Source organism: Necator americanus, chromosome X (genome assembly GCF_031761385.1).
Source record: "Necator americanus strain Aroian chromosome X, whole genome shotgun sequence".
Classification (NCBI taxonomy): Eukaryota; Metazoa; Nematoda; class Chromadorea; order Rhabditida; family Ancylostomatidae; genus Necator; species Necator americanus.
Genome location: NC_087376.1, coordinates 5740604 through 5764504, shown reverse-complemented (window position 1 = coordinate 5764504; position 23901 = coordinate 5740604). Strand labels below are relative to the sequence as shown.

The following is a 23901-nucleotide window of genomic DNA, read 5'->3' as shown; positions in this document are numbered from 1 at the left end:
CGGTCTATGGTATCCTGAAGTCTTGAAGAAGTTTTCTTTCAAATAGAGACACATATTTCTTTCCTCCAACGACTACTCTTTGTCCTCTTGTCTGCTGACAGTATCCTCTTCTTTTCCCTGCAAGCCTCCAATTAACTTGAGGTATTTGTCTTAGTATATCCGATGAAAAAAACTGATATTGATATAGATGCAAATAATACTCATTGCCTTACCGAGCTTCCTTGTTCTGATTACTGATCATAGCTTTCGACTGGAATTTATTCATGGCCCAAACAAAATACACTCGTAAAATCGGTTTTTTAGAGTCTCATTAAATTTTGGAATAGTTTTTCTTTATCTCTGCTCTTCTCTTCTTACTCAGCGTTTCGTTTTCCGATTTCCGCTGCGTTGCGTCTCCTAAGCGTCCTTCTTCAGATGCTTCTATGAAGCGCCCACAAATTGTGCCCACTGCTCCACCTCAAGAGGCTTATTACCTGCCAGCACCACCACCACCCCGACGGCCACCGCCACAATGGCCTGTACCATCCGAACCTCAACCGAATCGTGGATGGCACACAAAGTCTCCCACTGCACCACCTCCTCATCTCATGAGTCATTTTGAACCTCCAGAAGTTAATTATGAGGAGATTAATGATAGATTACCTAAGAACTCTGAACAACCGTCAAGATTCAAAGTAAAACCCGGAAAACACAAAAAGAAACTCAATCCACAATTACATACTGAGAGGTGTTGTCGGATTGTTCACATTCTCTTGTGAATGCTTTGATTGCTGTTAACAATGTTATTATTCCAGAGGATGTACCGACGTTGCCTGCTGTTTTCTTTTCCTCCTTTTCACAATTGGATGGGGAGTGGTGGCGGCGATTGGTGAGTAGTTCAAGACCGGTTAGGGTGGACAATTTCCAATGCGACGCGATTTCTAGAGGTTAATGGCACCTCTATGAGGCCCACATAACAAATTCGTGCCTAAAAAGGGTAATCGCGAAGTGAATACTTCCATAGAAGAAAACATGAGGGAATTTTGATAACTGAAGTAACTTAATACAGTAGATGGAATAGATGATAGTATTAGGGGGGATTTGTTAGTTTTATGCGTTGTATTGCTTGTGGCAAATTCCAATAGCGTGGTCGTAACGCTTCAAATAAAAGGCTTTTCATAAATTCACTTTTTCTCCGTGCAATTACTGACCTGAGTTGCAGGTGTCGGTCGAAAATCGTGCACCTAGAAATCTGTGTCGAGAGCGCCATAAAAACTGTGTTTAATCGTTCATATAGATGAAAATTTGGCGTATTCATACAAAACGACACTAGGTTTTTCTACCCTCGAGCAGTTCAGACATGTCCACTTGCTGAAATCCATGAAAATCAAATCTAGGGGACTCCATGCATACAAAATCCAACATAATTTTTATTCCTCAACCAAACTTGTTAAAACCTTGTAAAAATGAATAAACAGATGCGATATAATGCGTGTAACTGGTGAACGACAATGAAAACAAAAAAAGACCTTCATAAATTTGAGACTTAAACCATTTCGCTTTGGAAAAAAGATCAACAGACCAGTAGCATCTGAAGTATACATGACGGTTTGTATACGTAGATCTCCTTCTATTTAGGGGGTAAAAAAGGTAAGAAAAAAGAAAAATCCTGAAAGGACTCTCAAGTGTGTCCCATATCGGTACATACAAACACGCGCATTACACGCACTAATAGGACAAAAATTCCAGTTAAATTCCAGAATAATAAAGTGTTTCATGGGTTTGTAAATGAATTTCATGTCCTCCGAAATGATTCGAGTTGGAATCGATTCTCAACAACAATTCCCAACGAAACACTATCAAACACACTTGCTGCGGGTTTCTTTTATTCGTTGCCTGGATAAAGTTTTGTCAGGACACCTCGCTAACTTACTTACTAACTTTTGTTATTCAATAAAATGTTACACTTCAAAGTTGCTCAGAAGAAAAGGGCAACATCCATTAACATTTCTGTAAGTATGGTAAAAAGAAACATTACGAATAGATGAATGAATGTACTTGGACTACTTGGAGAGTGACAACTGTTGAGTTTTTTTTTTTGGACTTATCGATCAGCTGAAGTGTGTTTGAGATCATAACTTCCAAAAGGCCCACAGAGGGCTTCCGGAGATAGTTCGTAGTTAAACTTGCGATAGAAGACACCAAAAACTCCTTCCAGTGATGCTTGAATATCATTACTTATGGATTCATTAAAAGAAAACGCTTTTTCATTGCACTCACGATCTCTTATTTTTTCTTTTGTTTTTACTTTCTTAGGGACCTTATTTTCTTTCCTTATGATCTAATTAACCAAGGAGTAATTTCACTAGTCGATGGTTTTCAATAGATTGTACGAATTTTCGCAATATAAGAACTGGCCTGACTGAATACTTGTCCCTGTATATTTGAAATGAAAAAGATAATAAGCAGAAATATACAGCAGCGTAAAGTAGTCGGTAAGATAATCTTGTTTGAGGAAAAATTTCGAAAAGAATAAAAAGAACATGGCAGTGAAAAGAATTGCTGGGCGAAAGTAAATTCCTCGGATTTGTTGCAAAAATTGCCCTGAAGAATAACATTGGTATCGAATTTCACTTGATGTGATTTTCTCATCACTCGTCACTCGACTAAGCAACCCTCGATTTCAGTTATTCTTTTAGCACGAATTATTTTGTTACGTGATTTGATATTTTTACTGTCACGCTATATAACCTGTAATTTACAATTTCGCATAGGAATTTGCAACCACCACTGTCTTCACGTATATCAATAACTGTTTCTTTTAAAACTTATTACATCTTTTGTCAATTTTTAAAGGATTGATTGTTTTAACAAAGAGAAGATGAGTGCTAGTTTAATAATGTTTCAGGTTTTCTCTGGGGAAATGCAGAACGTCTGATTCTACCAACAGACACAGCAGGGCGGCGCTGTGGAGGTTCCCGTGGACAATCATACAATTTTACGTAAGTTCGCTTTTCTATAACAAAAATAAAAGAGATAAAATAATGATATAATGATAAACAATATAATGAAATGAAAGTGAAATAGTAAGAAAAATAAAAAAAATGATAAGATAATAATAAGATAAGCAAAGATAAAAAACTAGAAAAAGCTGATCAGAGGAGCTGAGTGTAGGGAAAACTTGTGTTATTATAGGGCTCAACCATACCTGTATTACTTCGATATTACCAAATGTATTTCTTATTCAACAGCTCTTGGAGGATGTCAAACGCCTCAGGTGAGTTTTATTTAGCGTGGATATCGGGATCTAAGTAGAAATAAGAATAAAAAATCAACAAATCTTTCGTATTTTTATCTTTTTGATCTTCCTTCCTGCTCGCACAGTAAGTACATCATACATAACATTTCTCCTTTATTGTATAAAGTCAGAAAAATTAAAGTTTCTATTTTACCTAATAAAATGCTCTAGAGAAATTACATCTTTTTCCGAAAGAAGATATTAAATTAGTTCTTTAGATGTGCGTCTCAACCTGTCCTTCCAAGTACTTCTCCTATCTTCAACTTCAAAACCCCACCATCTCAGCACAAGAATTCCAACAAGTGGTATGATTGATGTGATTTGGAAATGAAAGAAATTTTTTCCTTGTTTACGTGAAATAACTGGTTGACTGCTGATTGCTCGTTGTTAAGGTAATCTCATCAGTTTTTTGTCTTGATGACGTCGACAAGAACACGATACAGTCTTTTGCGACGCTACGAAATTATGTCCAACAACAAAAATGTGCATCTTACACGGTCAAATCAGCTCCAGGTGAGTAATCTCTTCCCAGTTTCTCACAACGGATATCACAGCAGGGTTTTCGGAAAACATACTGCTGGAGAGGAAGCGGCAGTCCTTCGAGATTAGGCTTTCCTTTCACCGAAAAATCAGTGAACAATTTTAAAAATGTGATTATAATATAAAGTGTCTGTCGTCAATCAATCCGTGTAGGATGCGCCACCACGTTCACTTCAACTCAGGAACCGTTTGAGATTTACGAATGTGTAACTGGCCTATGCAATGATTTGAAGTGACTAGCTGCTGTATCAGGCCGTTTCAGACGAGTCTGGTACCAACTTATCGACCCTTAGAACGAGGAAAGCTCTGATAGGCATTAGGGCGGATTCGAACCTCCGAACGATCATTCTGCAGCCACAGCGGAACCTCTTACCGACTGCGCTACTTCGTCCCAGAAATGTGATTAAGTGCTGAGAAATTGATTTTTGGAGGAACTAAAATGGAAATTATGGATCCACATTTCGATTACTTTGTATAGTTTCGGGAAATCCCTTCCTTCAATTTTAGCATTGATATCCTAACATTCTTAGGTGGCATACTTCTGTCCTTATTTTACACAACAACATAGCGACTTCACGATATATCAGTGTAGCTCGTTAAATATTAATTTAACTAGCAATCATTATAGAAAAATATATCATTTTGTTTCTCAATATCAGTGTATCCTTGTAGTTATTTCAGAATTCCTTTGTGTTGTAGGATTTTTTTGGAGAACAATTCCTAATAGAAGACCAGCACCCTCAGTGCTGTGGGGGAGTTTTCATTTAAGGATATACAGGAATTTGGTAAAATAGCAACCCAGAAAATTATCAACAGAACACAGAAATCAACCTATGTTCATTCAAATTAGGTTTGTGTCTAGAAAAAGTTGGAAACGTTTTTTAACGTAGTCTGTTTTCTCTGTTCAATGTATTGGTTGAATTTTTTTTTTGCGGATTTTTCCATCGTTGTCATTATCGAGCCTCAGATGGAATTCTTGTTCGTATTTATAATTAATGTTGGTATTGATTTAATTGTTTGGCTGGGGCATACGTGATTATAATGCGCTGAATTTAAACATATTTTTTCTCAAAGAAAAACGGGGCAAGAATTCCAGAAAAATTCCTTTGTAATTAGATTTGTGTCTAGAATTGAGCGAAGCGGCAAACTGACCTTAGATAGAATCACGTGAGAGGAACTTTTTGTATTTTTAGTTCTCGGACGATGCGTGCCAGAGGTCCTCATAGGCGCTGCTGACACGCTGAATAACATCCAGAAAGGAAACGCATCACTTGACACTCTGAAGAATATGTTTGGAGATGATGGCTCTATACCACCTGATAAGGCTGTAAATGATAGCGAAAAGTAAGTGGGACAGCAACAGCGGAAAAATCCTTGAATTAATTTTTTTTTTCAAGCGAGATCCATATGAACATATTAACGAATTCAGGTATATCGGACAAGTAGTCAATTCCGAAGGTGTCATAACGAAAATTGTTCATGATCTCTCGAAATCCTGGTGGCAGGTGAGACCCTTCATTTTTTCTCCTAATATCGCTACGAATTAAAATCTGAAATTTCAGCATTTCATAGATTAAGACTGGAAGAAGTTAGGAAGAATTTTTTTACAAACAATTCTAGGTTATCTCAAGAATAATAAAAGCTATTTATTTTGGCCTTTCAAAGTATTAACACCTGTGATATCGGGTAGAGTAGAAATTCTTTGGAAGGAGACAAGGGGATAAAATAATACGTGAAAATTACGATTATTTTTCAAAACTCCCCGATAGTTGCGAGAGTTTTCATTCAGAAAATGAATTCAATTTAGATTCTCACCTTGGTTGTCGCGGCCGGAGTTCTCGCATTTCTCTGGACGGTTGTCCTAAGAATTCTTGGAGGATTTATGATCTGGACGTCGATTATTGCAATACTCGGAGTGCTTGGAGCAGGTTTTGTAGATTCTGTTTAATGGCAACGTACCACGAAATTCACGATTTTGGTATCCCTCCACGAAAAAAAAAGAGTAAGGGATATAGATGCAGACGCTCAATCCCTCATTATTGTACTGAAAGAGCATGTGTCGGCCTTGTCAATCGAATTTTCCTACGAGGCACCTAACAACGCCGAAAATCTAACATCTATACCACTAACAGTATTTTTTTGTGGAAAGATCCCAACATCGTTTAGTTTGTCCCACGCTATCTTTAATAGTTTAGTTATACTTATTTTATATGTTTTATATTATTTTTAATATGTTTATATTGTATTATATGAAAAATTAGTGCGTTTAGGTAGCGGCTATAGTTGGTTCAAATGGTCAACGCTGGTGAAGGCTGGTGCAGTGGACGATTTTTCGTTTCAACCGATATTTAGCGTGTATTTTGAGATGCCAACAACTTGGCTTGTTGTCGGTTAGTTATACTGTAAAATTTTTTGAGGGAAGGAGAACGTTGTTGAGAGGCTGCGAAACCTATGTAGTATACAGGCATCTTCTGAATTGGAAGACTACAGAGGTTTTTGTGAGGAAATAATTAGTATAATTCATATATAAGTATTTCGTTATGATGTTATGCATAATCTTATTACATTATTGCGCATTTCCAGAATTTTTCCAGCTATCATCGTAAGCGTCGCTCTTCTACTCCTTCTCGTAATCCTTGTTTTTGTGCGGAAAAGGATATCCATAGCAGTTGCATTGATTGAGGAGTCTAGTAGGTAAGTGATCTCTACGTACGGTTTTTAAGAGAAAAAATTATTGCCTCCTACCTGAGAGTTTGGACGTTATGTACGTCATGTAGTTTTTTTTTTGTTTTTTAGCCTAATAACCTTAAAAATTCCTTGCTTCTTAATTTCCAAACAAAATACAAGTACGTCGGTAACAGATAAGTCCCGAATAAAACCCGAATTAAATTAACTTAACATGTCCATAACCATAAGAAACTGAATTTTTTGTTCTAAATTGACTTGGGCACGTCTAAGCTTTAAAACCTGCACAGGTACATAAAGGAAGTTACTAGGATATTGCAAAAAGATTCAAAAGTGATGGTCCAGCGGCAGATGCCTCATCAGTATCTTAGAATCCGTTAAGTTCTCAACGGGAAATTCAAAAATAATTATTAACAAATTCTGTTGCACGAAAACCAACACCTTCAGTAGTGTCATGATCCTGGTAATCTTATTATACTTGTTAGCATCCTAAATATTTGAAGCGATTAAGACACGCTTTGAAAAACTGCGCCGAGCTAAATATCCGGATAGTTTAAACATGTTATAAGATGTGCTTGTTCAGGCATCGTTATGGGCGCAACAACCTGGACAAATAGTAGATCCTGTTAGAATTCCATGCGTACTATTAATAGTACAATTTTTTCATCATCTAATGCTTTTTCACACTATGGAGCTCCAAAAAACTTGCTCAATTGAAGCAATAAAGAAAATTCGATTGAAATGAAATCAAGTATTGTTTGATAGATTTATTATCTGTTTGGGATTATAGCGCTTTGTCAGAGTACAACTATTCCTAGTTCAGTAAAATTCAGGTTTAAGTAGTTGATTCAACATTCCTGTAATGCATTCTTTTATATCGCTGCATCCGAGGGCATCCCAGATAGATCCCAATGTCACTGAGATAGTATATGCCTCTATGAGGTTTGTGTTCCCAACGTCTTGAATGAGGTGGACACAAATAGCTGTCCATCCTGATCTGATAGTGTCTATTCGATAGGCAAACCTCTAGTGGTTTGTGACCAGATGCGACGAGCAAATGAGAAAAGAAAAAGAAAAAAAATGAGAAAAGCAATGGACATTAAGAAATCAATGGAGAGTAATTAAGAGAACTTTTGGCTCTTAAGGAGGTCAACTACAAATTATCGAAACTGTATTTATGTATTCCTGTTCTGCGAGCAAGGTTTTCATCAAACTTTATTACTGGCCAGATGTTTCCTCACTCGTCTTTATGAAAGGACTGAAAATGTTCAAGAATTTTGATGCTATGGATATCTGCTGATGCACATCCATGTTTGAAACGACTTACACTCCAAGTTCTTTTAAACACAGACTTATTATAATATATAATGCGAATAAATGAGTGCGGATGACTATTTTTTTTTTCAGAGCGGTTGGCCATATGATGTCCACGCTGATTTTTCCAATATTCCCATTCGCGCTACACGTAATTGTAAGTTTGAACACATCCTAAAAACCAAAACTAATCTCGATACATCTCTGCTTCGTGTCGAAAAATCCAACCTAGCTTTTCCTATTCATTTCCGCAATTTCACCCCTTTTTTGTACTATTTTTTTATTAAGGAAGAAGGATTTTTCAAACTATGCCTCATTTATTTTTTTCTAAATTGTTATACAGGTGATCGTGATCTGGGGTACAATAGCGATTTGGCTGGCTTCATCCGGCGAAGAGAAATGCGTCAGAAATGACGGCCGCAACACAACATGCGATTGTATGACAAGTGCTCAGGTATGTCAGTAATTCTCAATTCAGATTGACATTGTATGTCGAACTCGGATCCCTCCTCTCCCTTCCAGGATCCTCAGTGTATTTTCGTGGGTCTTGTCAAGCAAGAGTCGACTGTATTTTGGTTACAAGTCTATAATCTATTTGCCTTCTTTTGGATGACGTGCTTTGTCTCTTCACTTGGTTCGTCACGTTTTTTGTAGTTTTTGTTTTCAAAGAAAAAAATATCTCTGCGAATGTTTTAGTTTTTGTTGTTTTAAAAAATTTTAAAACTTCTAATCGATTCGTTTAATTCTGTTTTTTTTTTCTCAGCTATGATTAATTCATATCAAAATTCCAAAATATTGTCCAATGATTTTCCCAGAATCATGTCTCGTTTTCCTTCCCTCCCTTTCCTTTCCTTAACTATCTCATTCGAGGAAGCTCCTCAAGTTATCACTGTCATCTGGAGATTTTGCAATCAGTGATGTTATTTAATTAAAAAAAGCACAAGTGTTGATAAACACTTGTTAGGCCGTTATAAAAAAAGTAGCGCTATCTATGATACTTCATTATTTCATTCTTGCTCGCATTCGTGTCCGGTTGGGAAGGATAAGAATTAAATTTGGTGTTATTTTTTTTTTACTGGGAAAAATTCTTTTCCTAATGCAAATGAGATTTGATGGTCCAAAATCTTTTCATCTTTGACTCGAAGGGAATTTTTGCAGGGGACATATCGCTTGCGGGTGCATTTGCCAGTTACTACTGGGCGAAGAATAAGCCCAAAGATGTACCATCTTTTCCGGTGTTACGAGCTTTCGGCCGAGCAATTAGGTGAGCAAGTGCACCTCAAGTTCTTTTTTTTCCTGCCTATTTTTCCCAATCTTAGTATTTTTCATACTGGTCGTTTAGGTATAATTTGGGCTCCTTAGCCTTTGGCTCTTTAATAATCGCCGTAATAAAAATAATTCGAGTAATTCTTGACTACTTGGATAAGAAGCTTGCTACGACAAAGAGTGATATTTTGAAAGTAATCCTAACGTGAGTTCGAATATTCTTTTTCTCTAAAATCGCTTTTTTATTTCATCGTAAAAAAAACTATATTTAGGGCCTTTAAATGTTGTTTCTGGTGTATGGAAGTCTTCTTCAAATTCCTCACCAAGAACGCTTTTATAATGGTTAGCTTTGTCATCTCAGTAAATAAACATTTCAAACGAAAAAAAAAATTATTATCTGGATCTATTCCAGATTTTCCTGTTCTATAACGTATCTCTTAACCGATGTTTCAGATGGCAATTTATGGGAAGAATTTCTTTACATCAGCCAAGGATAGCTTTTTGTTGCTTGTCAGAAATTGCGTTCGGGCAGCAGTGGTGAATCAGGTCGCCGGAATCCTGCTTTTCTTAGGCAAAGCATTGATTACACTTGGAATGGGTAAGTGACTCTTTCTCAAGAAAAAAAAAACCGTTGTCAATTGTGAATACGTCGTATGTTTAATTGCTTGACATCGACTTGATTGGGAATGCTTGGAATTTGTTTGAAACATGGGGTTGCGCAAAGAAAAGGGCATTCGGACGTCATATCTATTCCGAATCAAAGTAGATTTGTCCTTGTCAATCTACTAAATTAATGCTTCGAAATCCACATCTTTTCCTGTTTTTATAGTTTGAACTCGAGGAGAATTAACTTGATAAGAGCCCAGACATCTCTCTTTCGTTACTTATCTTCAGGTAATGTTGATTCATTGACTTTCACAGAGAAAAATAATTTTTCTCTTCTCAACATTAACATCGTCGTGAACATCTACGATCTTGTGAGACATTTGTAGGCGTACTATTGTTAAATCTCAAATTTCTCCGGAAGACCTCCATATATACTGACTTTTGGGTGGTTTTCACGAAATCCTTGAATCTGATATGACACGTTGGTAAAATCATTGTCTTGTTGTAGCTGAAACAACTTACGGAGGTGATATCTCAAAGATTTAACTTTGATGCAATTCTCCTTTTAAATAGCCTGACATGAAGTGTTTATGAGTGAGGCAGTGAGTTTTTCCGCCCATGGTGATCCTCGCTTATTCCTGATTATCACTGATTCTGTTGTTTTTCACTAGTTACTGGATAATGAACGAGGGAAGTGATCGACATCGATCATTGAATGACTGCAATTTAAAACTATTTTCACGGATAAGGCGTGAATCGCACTAAGCATGAGCCTTTCAGGTGTGGTCGCGTTTTTCTACTTTTCTGGTCAATGGGTTGTCGATGGTATTCCACGGGTCGAGCTCTATTATTATTTTGTCCCAATAATCCTTGTTTTAATAGGTCGGTGATTTTACTTCCTTTTTTTGAACAATCACGAAGTGTTCAACTTATACCGAAAGTACTCTTATATGAACTCCTCACAAGTTGTTTATCTTGTCACTTCTGTTTCCTATTTAAGCGATCCATATAGAAAAGAAGAACAGTTTCAGCAGAAAAAAAAATCGGAGAGAAAATGACTCTGTGATATTATGTGGGTGGTTGTGTGATGTGTAACATTTCAGGAAGTTACTTCGTAGCAGATCTATTCTTCGATGTTTACGAGATGGCAGTCGACACCACTTTCATATGCTTCTGTAAGTTTGTTGCTGCATCTGGAGAAAATATTTCAAGGATTTCAGAGAAAACACAAAAGTGTAGCATCCTCTCACTTCTGAAGTTACAGAACTACGGTTATTGTAATGAAAGCTTTGTTAATTTTTTTGGAGGATTGAAAGAAAAAAAACAGAGCTATGACACGTTACTTTTCTGGAAGTTGCTAATTCGACAAGAGGCAGAGCGCTTCGTATGCGACCAACTATTCCATTTTTTTAGTTGAAAATCGCGGGGAATTTCACCAGAGTGCAATAGGGATAATATTCTACTTCTTAATAATTTAACTTAGTAATTAAAAGGTATCCAACAAACAGTGTGTCCTATTGTTCAACGCCGCCTACTTCACCTTCTCGGAAAGTGAAATTTTCTACAACTATTACTTTTATATATTTAGTACCATCCAAATTTATTACCAAGAAGCACACTATAGAGCAAATTTCCAAGATTGGCACTGTTTTTCAATACGTTCCACATTTACCGCTGTACAACATATCCTCAATTAACTTGCCTCCAGAATCACCCTGGACAATAAAGATGGCGAGTACGTACCAAGGCAACATTGTCCAGTTTCTCGGAGGAGAGTAATGGTTGATGTTGGTATGGAGATGGACTCATTGTCCTGAGAAAATGCAATATTCCACATTGAGTAATCTAGAACAAAAGAAGTAAACAGGTTCTGAGAACAACTTTGTAATCGCTGAACTTCAATGATAGTGATATGAAGGTGATTCCAGACTGATTTTCGGGTAAATCCGGTAGAACTATGAACTATAAAAGTCCCACAGTTACTCCGAACACTCCTGAAAGCTATGTCAGTAAAATATGGATCGTGGTGAACAATCAAGCGGTGATATTTTCATTAGAAACAATCACATAAATGTCTCACCATGAAAACCATGGATGAATGAAATGACTGGAACGGAATCGGTCGAAAATATTAGTAAGCGAGACATGTTCATTAGAGCACGAAATCTTATATTGTTCAAGGAAAAATCTGCAACTTTTCAAAGGTGCTAACGCCGAATTTCAGAGAGCCTTTTACATTAAAAAAGTATAAAATTTAAGAGAGAGAAATTAAATGTGGGAGATGAAGAGAAAGAAAAAGATTTTGAGACCTATGTGGTACTTCCTTGCACATTTAGGTTATCAGATAGAGGATCTTGTCAGAAGAAACTTCCTTGCCTAAAAAATAAGCAAAATAGAAGTTAACCTAACTTGTACATCATTTCGGTAATTACAAACTTACAAAAACACGCTGCATAGTTAGATTAGATAGGATAATCTGAATAATTCTTGAGTGGCAAGGATTTTGGATAATCATCTAGATGATTCTCTAGATCATTGCTATTCCACCAAAAGCGACGTCGAACTAAATACGAAATAATTTTCAGTGGAGGATTCCGAGCAGAATGATGGAAGTCCAGAGAAACCGTTCTACATGTCAAAAAATCTACAAAACATTCTTGATAAAAAGAATATGAAATAATTGGTGGAGAAGGTTACCGTGACCTCATCACTCCCTATCTCTATTCTCATCTATGACGTCATACATTCATGATCGACTGCTTAATCGAATCGGTGCGATATTATTCATTCTGTATTTCTGTTTCATTTACCATGAACATCATTTGTTTGTCATCCACGAATCGATGACACGTCTCATTCCATAAAATGACCATAATTTCATTTCTATCGACACATAATCAAAACTTAGCCAAATAATAGTTATTCATTTGAATAATTCTCATCACCGTTCATCCATTCATCCTCAATTTCCTCATTTTCTCAGTCACAGTGTGTTCTCTGCATTTTCACTTGATCATCATGCAACTTTAATCGCTCATTGCAAACATGTGATCTAACGTGTACGTCATATTTACTGCAGGTTTTATCAGTTGTATAGAAATATGGTGCCAAATACATAATATTCATTGTATGTTCAAATATTAAAATATTAGAAAATGAAAGTCGAACACATCAACTCCGCTTTTCAGTGATACTGTAGCGATGAATTCTAATCTGAATACTTCATCGTCCTTAGTCACACTCTTCTTCGTGTAAATGTTACCGTTGAATCATTTTCTACATGAAATGTCACCCTATCGAATTCATCCCGGAAAATCCCCATATTCTTCTACATGACAAAGCTGTCGGATTATTATGTTTCCACAATTATTGCAACTGTGATATATTACCCTATCCCGAAAGATTCGCTGTGTTACGATTTCAAAAAAACACCATAATATAGTATTTTTCGTCTTCAAATGGCGTTCCATACGAAACTGTACATTCTTAGAGAAAAAATTTACGATTAGATGTTAGTTAAACAATATCTAGGAGAAAAACTTGGTTATTTGATAAGATTAAAGTTTCTACTGTTCGTCCTCGATTTCTGTAAGTTTTCCAACTTTTTCATCATAGGTTTTTCTGCGAAGTTTTCCACTTACATGAAACGCACAAAAACGTGATCTTAAGATGAGCAAGAAATTCACTTCCTTGTTTTTCTTTGATACTTTACGAAATTCCTGAATCGGTCCCGTACTCATAGAACCACGCTTCTTCCCTTTTTCGCGATGATCCAGCTTCTATAACCTTTTCGGGACCTTCGATTAGAAGCATTCACCTTTGATTATTTTGCGTACTCAGTTTTCAAAAATGTTTGATTTAAGAAACGGTAGTTCCATTCACCAACACTATATCAAAAGTAGCTATCTAATATCAAAATCCATGTATTTATAATGTATAATCCATGTATCCATGTAATGCATGTCCAAAAACAATGATTCACAAAGTAATCCCTTTTTCTTTCTTCTTTCGTTTTTCTTTAAATTCCGTCATAAAATAGTGATGGATTTTCTAGGAAGGTGATATTTCCAAAAACCACATTTCGAAATGAAATTACAACACAAATTACAGAAAATAATTCCTTAACAATCGTTCAGGAAGCCCAACGTTTATTTCCTTATGAGTCATTCGGGCGCTTCAGCTTAGTAATTAAAATAAAATTGTCTTCGCTTGCGAAATCACGTAAAGTCCGAGCATTGCGTGACTCAATTTTGTTTTTAGAATTCTTGTTCCATCAAATATCAACATAGACTGTCGCTTTCCTTCCTTAAAAGGTAAAAATGCATCGTCATGGTTGCTCTTCGAGCGCATTTTGAAACTTGTTCGAAATAAAAAGTTGTCATTACAGTAAATAACAAATGAGGACCGAGTGAAGTGTGAAATTTTCCTGAAATCCGTAAAATTATGTGTATACATAGTGTGCTTGTTTACGTGTTTATTGTTTGCAAAGAAAATTCTGAGAATTACACTTAATATTTATTCAAACCTGTACAACAAAATGCTCATTTTCATCGCCTGAGGTAGTGCTGGATCAGAGTGTGTTTTTGGGACTATTAGAGGTATGCTAAACAATAAACAATAAAAGTATTGGCAAAAAATTACTGTATATCTTTTTTCATGCGTGTTACTAATCCATAACAACCTTTTTTAAGGTTTTATAAAAAAATATTCGAAATCGATATTTTCCACTTATCTACAAAAAAAAATCATATTTCAAAATATGACCCATTGGTGGGTCATCGCGTTTGTTGCCAACATGTTAACGCCAGAGTGCAAACGAATAACACGTTCATCCTCTTTTTTTCAGGAAAAAAAAACTACCGGGATCCTCTGGGTAAACCAGACCTAAAAACTTACAATAATTGAGAAAGACGTCTGCAAACCTGCTTTTATTCCGTCATTTTTCGTTATTTCGATTTCTTACCGGCACTCTGGGAAATATTTGCAAATTATTTTTTTGTAAGAAGAGAAAGCTGACATGAGGGATTATATTATACAACTTAGTAAACGTACTATTTTTATTCACTTTGAGTTTTTATTCCGGAATCTTTATGAAAAGTCCTTGAAAATCCCACTATTACTTATAGGGGTGGTTATATATAATAAAGAATATACATAATAGATACATAAAATAAAAGATATACACAATAGTAATAAATTACGTAACATTTTTGAACAGCTATGAGTTTATATTTATACATGATTCAAAAACATATTCTGTTTTTACATCGCACCCTTTACAACTTCAAATGTATGTCAAAAAATAGTCTCTTGAATTCAGTGATATAAAAGTACTGTAGAGCTTTTTTCTTGCAAATAATCCACTAGGTTTAGATGTTCAGCGGTTTCACCAAGAACAATAAACTGAGGATTTTAATTTTTCCACGGATAGCTTATCAAGATGCTCCATAAAATGAGACACTTTCTAAGCATTATTGCTCGGAATGAAATCATAAGGTTCCCCCTAATTTCTTGATAACTTCTGTTGTGTCCTTGGAAAACGAATATGTTCAATTCGTATCAGATCTTTGAATTTTGTTGTTTCAAGAAAAAACAGAAATGAAATGAAATCAGATTTCCACCTGAGGCTGGATTGTTCCACAGTGACATGATGGCGGCGGGCGGCACGCCATCTCCAGCTTATTTCGAAACGAAACAGGGCGGAGTCTAACCACGAACCTCATAAAAGAGTTACACGGGTCTGTTCCGAGGCAAAATCGTCCCACTCTTGAATAGTCACGATTTCCACTCAGTTGTTGCTACATTCAGTGAATTCCAAATCATCAGTAGATATCTCCATGTGCGACTTTCGATAAACCTCGGCATGTTAGTGCTTCAATAATTGCTTTCTTTAGTAGAGCCGTACACGAGGTTGTTATAGTCCTTTATTCGTGGCTAACGTTTCGGCAATATCGCCTTCTTCAGAGCCTGAAAGGGGTGAAATCGAACGTGACTAATCCGATCAAACGCCTTATCCGCCCAACAAAGCAAGTCCTACGTTAACCGTTAGGTCATCAGTAGATATTTTTACAACTATTTAATATTGCATGTATGAATGTAACAAACCTACCATCTACACAAGTTCTTAGGAAATCATCCTCAGACAATTTTTAGAATTTTAAACCAAAATTATTTTTATATTAGGGATACCGGAAGGTTATTCCGTTTTAGCGCATGTGAATAGTGAAAATATAATGTGAATCCAAATTTTTCCGATAAAAACTTTCTGACACTGGACTTGAAAATTTATTAGTGGTAGAATGTGACTGATAATGAGGAATACGATCTCTTTGGATGAGAGCAAAAAAGCATATTAAAAATTTTTCGGTTCTAAATTGACGTGAAACAACATTACCTTCTGGGATCCTTGACGTCTTCAGAACTGCTCCTTTTCTCGGGAATAAGTCTGTATAGAAGTTCTTGTTGCAGTGGATTTTGTCCAACGCAGGCAGCCGAATGCCTCCTCTCCGTGGATCTCCGGGGCAACTCAATTACGATCATCGGTGAATCCTGATTATCGGTCAGCAAAAAGAAAACCTCCATATGCGTCCAGCAATGCATAAACATTTTTGTGCAATGCCATTGAAGAAACGACAGAAAGGCCAACGCACAAAAAGTGGTGGCGTTCGAAATGAGGTCGTCTCGGGGTGGTGTATGCACACCATGCATCCGTCCACTCCTCACCCCAACCATCGTTCGAGATCGAGGTCTCTTAGATGGGTAGTCGATTGGTGAAGGTTACGTAAATGTGCCTCACAAAGGCATCATTTCATTGCTTTTCTCTTTTTTTCTTTCTTTTTTCTGTTTCATTTCCTATTAGTTACTCGAGATTTCTCTCTACTAAATACTAGCTTGATTGTTCTCGGCTCTGTCTGAACGGGAGAAATAGCGTGTTAGTTGCATAGTTTCTGGAAAACACTCGCTCTCTGCGCTTCGCTGTTTGCACCCGAGATTTTTAGATGTCGAACTTCGGAGTATTAGTGTTGCACTGATAAATGTTTACGTCAAATCTAAGATCAAGGAACACCAGGATCTCATTAATATATTTTGTATTTCTTTTTTTTCACTTTCCCAAAGCTGCATACTAAATCAACTCATAAATGTATACAACAATTATTGAGGGCAACAAAACTGTACTGTTTAGATTAATTCGATAGGATTCCATAGTGCGAACAGATAAAAATCATTTCGATAATCTATTTTCAGCCTTTTATCTGTCAAAACATCATAGCAAGAAAATTTTTTCTAGGAAACTTCTTGTTCAGATCTACTACTGATGATGAGCCACACGTAGTAAATAAACAGTAAAATATTAATATCGAATTAATCTCAAAAAGTTGCTAATGTCTCGCAAACATTTATACCTGGATTGTTTCCAGAATTTTCACTGCAATCCTCTTTTTCATTGTACTTTTAAAAGTATATAGTTATTGTTAGAGTTAATGGTTGGCATAATTTTATTCGATTTCACCAAAAATATTGAGCCTGATTTGAATCCCATTTTGGTAACAATATTGAATGTGAAAAACCCTCAGAAATCTCACTCAGTAATCTTTTTCTTATTCTACTTCAAAAAAGAAACCTATTTAGAAAACTAAACAACTTTCACCTTCATTGTAGGTGAAATTACCTATACACTAAGGATCTCCAGGATCCTTATCGAAATGTCCAACACGAGTGGCAGCTGAATAAATAACAGAGTGCAAGCATCTCCTTGATCCGAAAAAGTTGTATATGAATGTAAACAGAAAGGAATTAAACAAACCAGGCAAGCTAAGCACATGGGAATATTCCCATATTCACCAAAAAAAATTCCAGGATTTATAGTTATGAAGTTCTTCGAGCAGGTGAAATTAGTAGTAAATCATTGGGATTGAGGGAGATTTAGTGTTCTTGCTATTGCGGATTGAGTCACAAAGGATCTAAACATTGTCATAATATCTGACCTCCATTAATATCTCTATCCACAAAAATTATGGAATGAGAACATGAAGGAACGAAATGAATCCTGTTTTGCTTCGATTTAAGAAGCGGACGCTCGCAAAAATGCAGTACATTTTTGATAACGGAACACTTCCAGATTAGCGGATTCTGCTGGGAATCTATTTTCTTCCACTGACTCATCAGATCTCCACAAAAACTCTCCAGCTTTCGCAATCCTAACCGTATTAGTCATGCGCTAAACTAGTACATTTGCGGATAACCGTTATGAAATTTCGATTCACTTTCGTCGTTATTCCTCATCGTGTCGCGCAGATGCCCTCGTCTCATTGGAATCGGATGCGGCCGTAGCCGTTCGTGTGTACAGTCTGCTCATCAGAATTCGTTCGTCGTCGACGACGTCAAGATCGATGGCCAGTAGCTGTGGTGGGGAGCGAATGCTATTCGGGGGTGTCCTTTCCTTTGATTACTCATCCGAGGGTCCGCCCTCTCTCCTCTCTCCCCATCTCGCACCTACTAGCCGATGACTAACACTTGCGAAACCATGTCTTCTGCAACGAAATAATCTACCGCTCTCAGGACTTCGCTACTTCGTCCTTCCGGATGCCAGGGTCCCCTATCGCGGACACGTGAGTCACTGCGGCGCTTCACCTTGCCGTTAAGTGGCGCCCCAAGCGCCGTCCGGAATCGTCGCACTGGGCGGGAAATTCGCGTGACCAGCAGCTCTGATCTCCAATCATCGTCGCGGTTGCCCTTAGTGTGTGGTCGGCGTAGTGCAACCGCCGCTATCCGCGTCCCGTGTTGTCCGCGCACTGCTCTCCTTCCTGCTCATTCTTCCCAAAACTCTCCACTTCCTACTATCGAACATGAGCTCGTACTGTGTTGTTCGAGTTGCCGAGCTGCGACGAAAACGCAAATAGCGCTGACTGGTTCCGGCGGAGCTCTGGTACTGGGGCGCTGGCCGGCCGCTCAGCGCCATCCATGCGACCGCCGACTGTCCGTCCGTCCATGTGAAACGGTTTGTTTTCGTTGCGTATCACCTTATTGCATGCGGGAATTTCGCTTCGTCAGCTGCAACGAAACCGATCAACAACCTGACGAACGTATCTGCTCCAGTCGTTTACCGTCGTTCAGTTCTCATTGGGATGGTTTATCCGTAAATGGCCACCAACCTTCCCTCCTCCATTTGCGCCCGAATTTCGACGCATTGATCGATTTACGCTCTCACAATTGCTGCGACCAACGTTCTGTGCATGTAATATTAATAATTTACTTGACTACTGTTCGATATGAGCTCGGCTAGATGCCCGGCTGCTCTGATCGCTGCCGAGATCATTATCAATCGGTGGCGTCAAAAGAGTCGGAGAGTGGAGCGAAGGTCTTCAAATCCTTGATGCTTTTTCTCGCATATAACGTTCACTTTTCCATAAAATAATCCCTTAAAGCAAGCGAATAAAAATAGGCTTTCGTGATTGTGTTAGCGCTTCTTGTAAGGAGGTAAAGGAAACCATTTCCGCTGTCATCATTCCTAAACATTCGAATTAGTCTTTTTGAAATACTTCTAGAGTATAATGGACATGATCCTATCTTGATTTCTTATAGATTTACATCGACAATATCTTCAATCCCACTCAATTCGCCTCAAATTGGCTCTTCCAAGAGTGTCCACATGTGTTTTGTGCTCATTTGCGAGTTCTACTTATTCTGGCGTAAACTTCTTCCTAACAACAAAATACTCTATTTCACAATATTGGCTGTTTATGGAAATTGTTGGCGAGAATTCCTGCTGAGCCATTCGTTTTGTGCGATGAGGAGCGATCTGTTTTCTAGGAAATTCAATGCGCTCGGAATTTATAGTATTCAAATCACAGTTACCTTCCAGAAGAAAATATTGCAGTGTATATAAGTTTTTTTTGTGTTTTCTTCGAGAAAGCTGTCTGTTACTTTTACTGCTGCCGTTGAGTGAGATTCGCGAACAAGTTTGTCGATTTCACCCCAAAAAAAAAAAGCAGCCCTTTGGCGGACGTTTGTACCCCAGTTAAGTGAGAGCAAAATTGCAACTGTGCCTAAGTTCCCTAGATTCCCCCATTTTTTCCCTTAGCATTAGCAAAAGCGAAGTGTTTCGATGAAAATACTTCTCGTATGTTTTCCCCGCATTCTCGACATTCTCGTTTATTCGCATTTCAAACATCACAACACGATACGGTGAGCCACGTTACGATTCTACCGTGGGATAACGTGCGAGTGACTGTGAGTTCTCTTCCACATGTTTCGGGAACTCTTGGATTTTTCACCTCCTTCCATGGCTACCGACATGGTTCACGTCGATAATTTAAAGTTCTCTTTCTTCAGCGAAGCGCCCATAAATCTTTCCTATGGAGCAATAATTCCGATGTTTTTGCCCATCTGTTTTCCCATATCTTTTCTCTATTTCAAAACAGTCGATTTTGTTTATCATTTGTTTACATCATTTACTGCTGCCGAAATGATAAAGGCGGTTGATCCCCGCCTACCGAAAAGTTCACTATGATTTTCGGGCGGTGTGTATGTGTCTGGACGATTCACCTCTCCGTACGCACATGCATATTGATAGACTCATTTTCCCGATGCCTCATTTTCGTTGACGCGTGTTTCTCGTTGCTGTACCTGTATGTTAAAAAGCACACGTATATGTATAGATAACGCTAAGACTTTTCCAGAATTTTTTCTCCCATGTTTCAGAATGTCTGGATGGCAAGCGTACATTACGTCGATGACGGACTCGTCGCCAGCTATTAAAAGAGCTGCCATCATCGGCACTGATGGATCCGTGTGGGCTCGAACGCAGAACGCTAACGCCTTCCGGGTAAGTTGTCAAGTACAGCAAAGAAATATTTTAACTCTCAAAATTTTTCAATTTGCAAATTTTCAAAAATTCATTCTTGGTTTGTTTTAAGCGATAGTATTTAAAAAATTGGGGAAAAAAATAGATGCGCTGATAGGGAAGGAAAGAGCTGAAGAAAAGGGTAGTGAAAAAGAGTGTTAGAGCTTTCAAAAGAAAAACGAAAAATCCCTGAAGTGATTACAGTAACATAAAGTAAGCAAAGTGTATTTCTGATATATAGGGAATACCGTATTCTTTGTACTCTCCGTATTTCCTTGAATTTCCCTTGAACGCCTGATATTCTGTAAACTTGGACCTCTTCCATATTTGCTCAAGTATACGTGTGTAGGATGCTGCATTGTTTGCAGTAGTTTCATTTTCAGACTACTTTTATAGTTCTAATTTTGATTATTTTGGAACAGATCTAAAGTTTGGTTTTATTTCTTCTTTTTGTCCACTGTTTTTTTCCTTTCCTTATCTATTCCTCCGAATTTTCATTTATTTTCGGATACTAGGATGGGATATTGAAAGATATTTCGCGGTTTTTTTTTATAATAGGAATAAATCATTATTCACTTCCACATCTGTCGGATAAATATTTGGAAGAGAATTTGTTATTCAGTAATAAAAGGTGTAGTTGAATAACAACTTTTTATTATTCGAATATTCGAATCCTAGGTAGTTCCAGTTTCAGGATCTAGGTGTCAACCACATGTTAACATTTTGTAAACACTGCTTGGTAACTTAAGCGAGTGCTGAAATGATCCCCTCCAACCTCGACGTATCCATTCTGTGCCTTTTTAACTCTACGACTCAGACTACTGGTCAGTGTAGACCTCGAAGACTACCCGATGAACATGGTGGAATTCGAAAATTCGAATGACTGGTGGCTGACTGACTGACCGCAATTCACCTCATTACAGCGTTGATTTCGAGTGTTGATGTGGTACAATTTGCCAGATGTGCTCATATCCGTGCACGAGTCATTCAACGGGACACGAGCGCAACCCCTCGCTGACCATCTGTTTTTCCCTCCCTTGTCCCGGTCCTGGTCGACGAATCTCATCGCGTTATTCTATCGATCCTTTAGCGTAGTTAATGAACCGATTGTTTGAATTATATTAGCGTGCGTGTGTGATATTTCCGTTGCGGGTGCGACTAAATGCGCATGTAATTTGGTTACACAGAACGGAGATTCCGTGATGTTAGTTTACGTCCTTTACTGATTTCTCATCCTCAATTATGAGTGCTTACCGTACAAGCTATAGGGTGTCAGGAATGAATAGCATTTTCCTGCTATTTGTGAGCTTTGGAGGATTTTTTATTGTCTCCTTAAGTAACCCTCACCACGAAATGTTTAAAGAAGCAAGAAGAGATATGACCGAACGCAAACCATAATCTTAACATTTGGTACTGATTGGTTACAAGTGTGCTCTACGGCTAACCCGTGCTCCGTTGCTATCGGCCAGCACCATCGAGCAGTTGAAAGCAGAACTGTGAGGGAGTGAGTGAAGAGCGTGTTGTTCTTGGCACAGTAGTTTAGCTAATGAGGAAAGGAGCAAGATGTAAGCTATCTCACAGATCCGAGATGATTTTCCAGGGAGGTTTACTGAGCAGTAGATGTTCCTTTACACAAAAAAATAATGAGAAGTACGTAAGTGATTCGTGGAATGACTTCCAGGGTGACTAGAACCTCAGTTGAAGATTTGTAGGGTGACTAGAACCTCAGTTGAAGATTTGTATCCGACAAAAACATCTACGAAAATATGTTATTTCCAGGCAACGGAAGCAGAATTGAAAAAGTTTGTCGCTCTGTTTGACAATCTCGCCAATGTCCCATCGACTGGAGCTGATTTGGAGGAGGTAGAGTTGCATTGCAATGAACACGAAATACACAGTAATCACACACTGTTATCCAGGAATTGCATTATCCATAGCATCTTAACATTTCTGTTCTCAATCAGTCGTAACAGAATTTTCAATTACTTAGTATTTTTCTGACAGTTCATGTGATAATCTCATCTTTTTCAGGTTCACTACATCGTTCCTCGCACGGAGGAGAACCTCATTTTCGGCAAGAAGGATAAAAGTGGATTCTTTGCAGCAAAAACGAAAACTGGTACTCATTGTGTTTTTTTCCAGTTTTTAGTTACATACCTTATTGTTCCTCACTTCCAGGTTTTGCTCTCTAATATTTTAGATCATAAACTCTAATTCAGTATATTAGCCACTGAGTTTACGCGCACTCTTTGTTTTATTTTAAGCGGATTTTTGAAATAATTATTGTGTAAAGAGGAATAATTTCAGCGATTCTGATCGCTATGTATGAGGGAGAAAATCAAGTATCGGCTGAGGTTCGGACAGCGGTCGAGAAGATGGCCAAATATCTGGAAGATAGCGGCTACTGAGTAATAAATAGCCTTTTGTTGTCTGAATTATTTTAATGACTGACTCATCATCGCCCGCCTTATTCTCGCTTCACTCCGTCATTCTTGTCTTCTTTTTTCATTTCGTCTTCTTTTCATCCTTCTGTTAGGCTTTTTTTATGTGCTTCATAGTGTGAAATCCGTTCGACCTTCTCTTTTCGCCTTGTCATGCTTATTCTGTATATGGCCTAAGGTTTTCACAATTTAATATATTTTTATTAGTTTTGATTTTGATGATCTTCTATAAAACTTGCGAAATCTCCATTTTTACGGTTGTTACAGCTACATTTTGTATATTCAAAAGGATTTTTATTTCTACTGGAAATTCCAGAGTTTAAAATCAGAACTTGGTGGTGAATTTGATGACTCACTGCATTGTGATGCAGTGAATACCTATCTTTGTTTACGTGAATAATTGATACGGTATACAGATGGCAGGGGTTGTTAATTTTCTAGGATAGAGTGAGTGTAAGATTTTTTCTCGTTAGAGCAAAGTTGGATCCTGAAAAGGAAAAAAATTAGACAGGTATAGGTAACATGTGCTTAGGGATATAAAGAAATGTTCACATCGTAAAGATGTTATAGTCGGCAATTGAGGAAATCTAGTGATAAGTATCTGGTGCAAAAAAAAAATCCTACAACCACTAAAAAATGTATCCTTTCAGTAAATATAATATTTGAGAGTTTTTGTCCGCTTTCCCTAGTATCATCCTGGAAAGATAAGGTGGTTTTGCTGTGAATAAGCGTGTACCAGCTCTTTACAGTAGTAGTTTGGCCAGCAACTTTTCATGAGATAAAAAATCTAAATATACATTTCGGATTGTTCTACGTGATACAGTAAAATCGCTAATTCTTTGACAGAAAAGGAAAGGATGCGCTTTTTTGGAGTTTTTTTCCTAACTCACCTGAATTTGATTTGTTTTGTAAAACTTGGACATCAATAG

At 37.5% G+C, this 23901-nt stretch overlaps 3 protein-coding genes across 3 annotated transcripts; 2 read left to right on the top strand and 1 right to left on the bottom strand.

Annotated features, from left to right (window-relative positions):
* Positions 1-422: 422 nt before the first annotated feature.
* On the top strand, positions 423-12368 carry RB195_021574 (uncharacterized protein; the record flags this gene model as incomplete). Its single annotated transcript, XM_064208388.1, has 21 exons — positions 423-727; positions 795-868; positions 2888-2981; positions 3175-3256; positions 3496-3582; positions 3670-3790; positions 5011-5161; positions 5247-5322; positions 5625-5745; positions 6088-6207; positions 6412-6511; positions 7910-7973; positions 8160-8270; positions 8339-8450; positions 8975-9080; positions 9159-9287; positions 9355-9424; positions 9536-9680; positions 10469-10570; positions 10792-10863; positions 12274-12368. 21 exons carry the CDS (start codon positions 423-425, stop codon positions 12366-12368), a joined length of 2337 nt encoding a protein of 778 aa, XP_064064269.1.
* A 3234-nt stretch (positions 12369-15602) lies between these two features.
* RB195_021573 (uncharacterized protein) lies at positions 15603-18678 on the bottom strand (the record flags this gene model as incomplete). Its single annotated transcript, XM_064208387.1, has 3 exons — positions 15603-15655; positions 16083-16213; positions 18527-18678. The coding sequence occupies 3 exons, from the start codon at positions 18676-18678 to the stop codon at positions 15603-15605; spliced, it is 336 nt and encodes a 111-aa protein (XP_064064268.1).
* Positions 18679-20390: 1712 nt separating this feature from the next.
* Positions 20391-22939, top strand: RB195_021572 (uncharacterized protein; the record flags this gene model as incomplete). Its single annotated transcript, XM_013442503.2, has 4 exons — positions 20391-20513; positions 22311-22394; positions 22563-22650; positions 22839-22939. 4 exons carry the CDS (start codon positions 20391-20393, stop codon positions 22937-22939), a joined length of 396 nt encoding a protein of 131 aa, XP_013297957.1.
* Between the last annotated feature and the right edge of the window lie 962 nt (positions 22940-23901).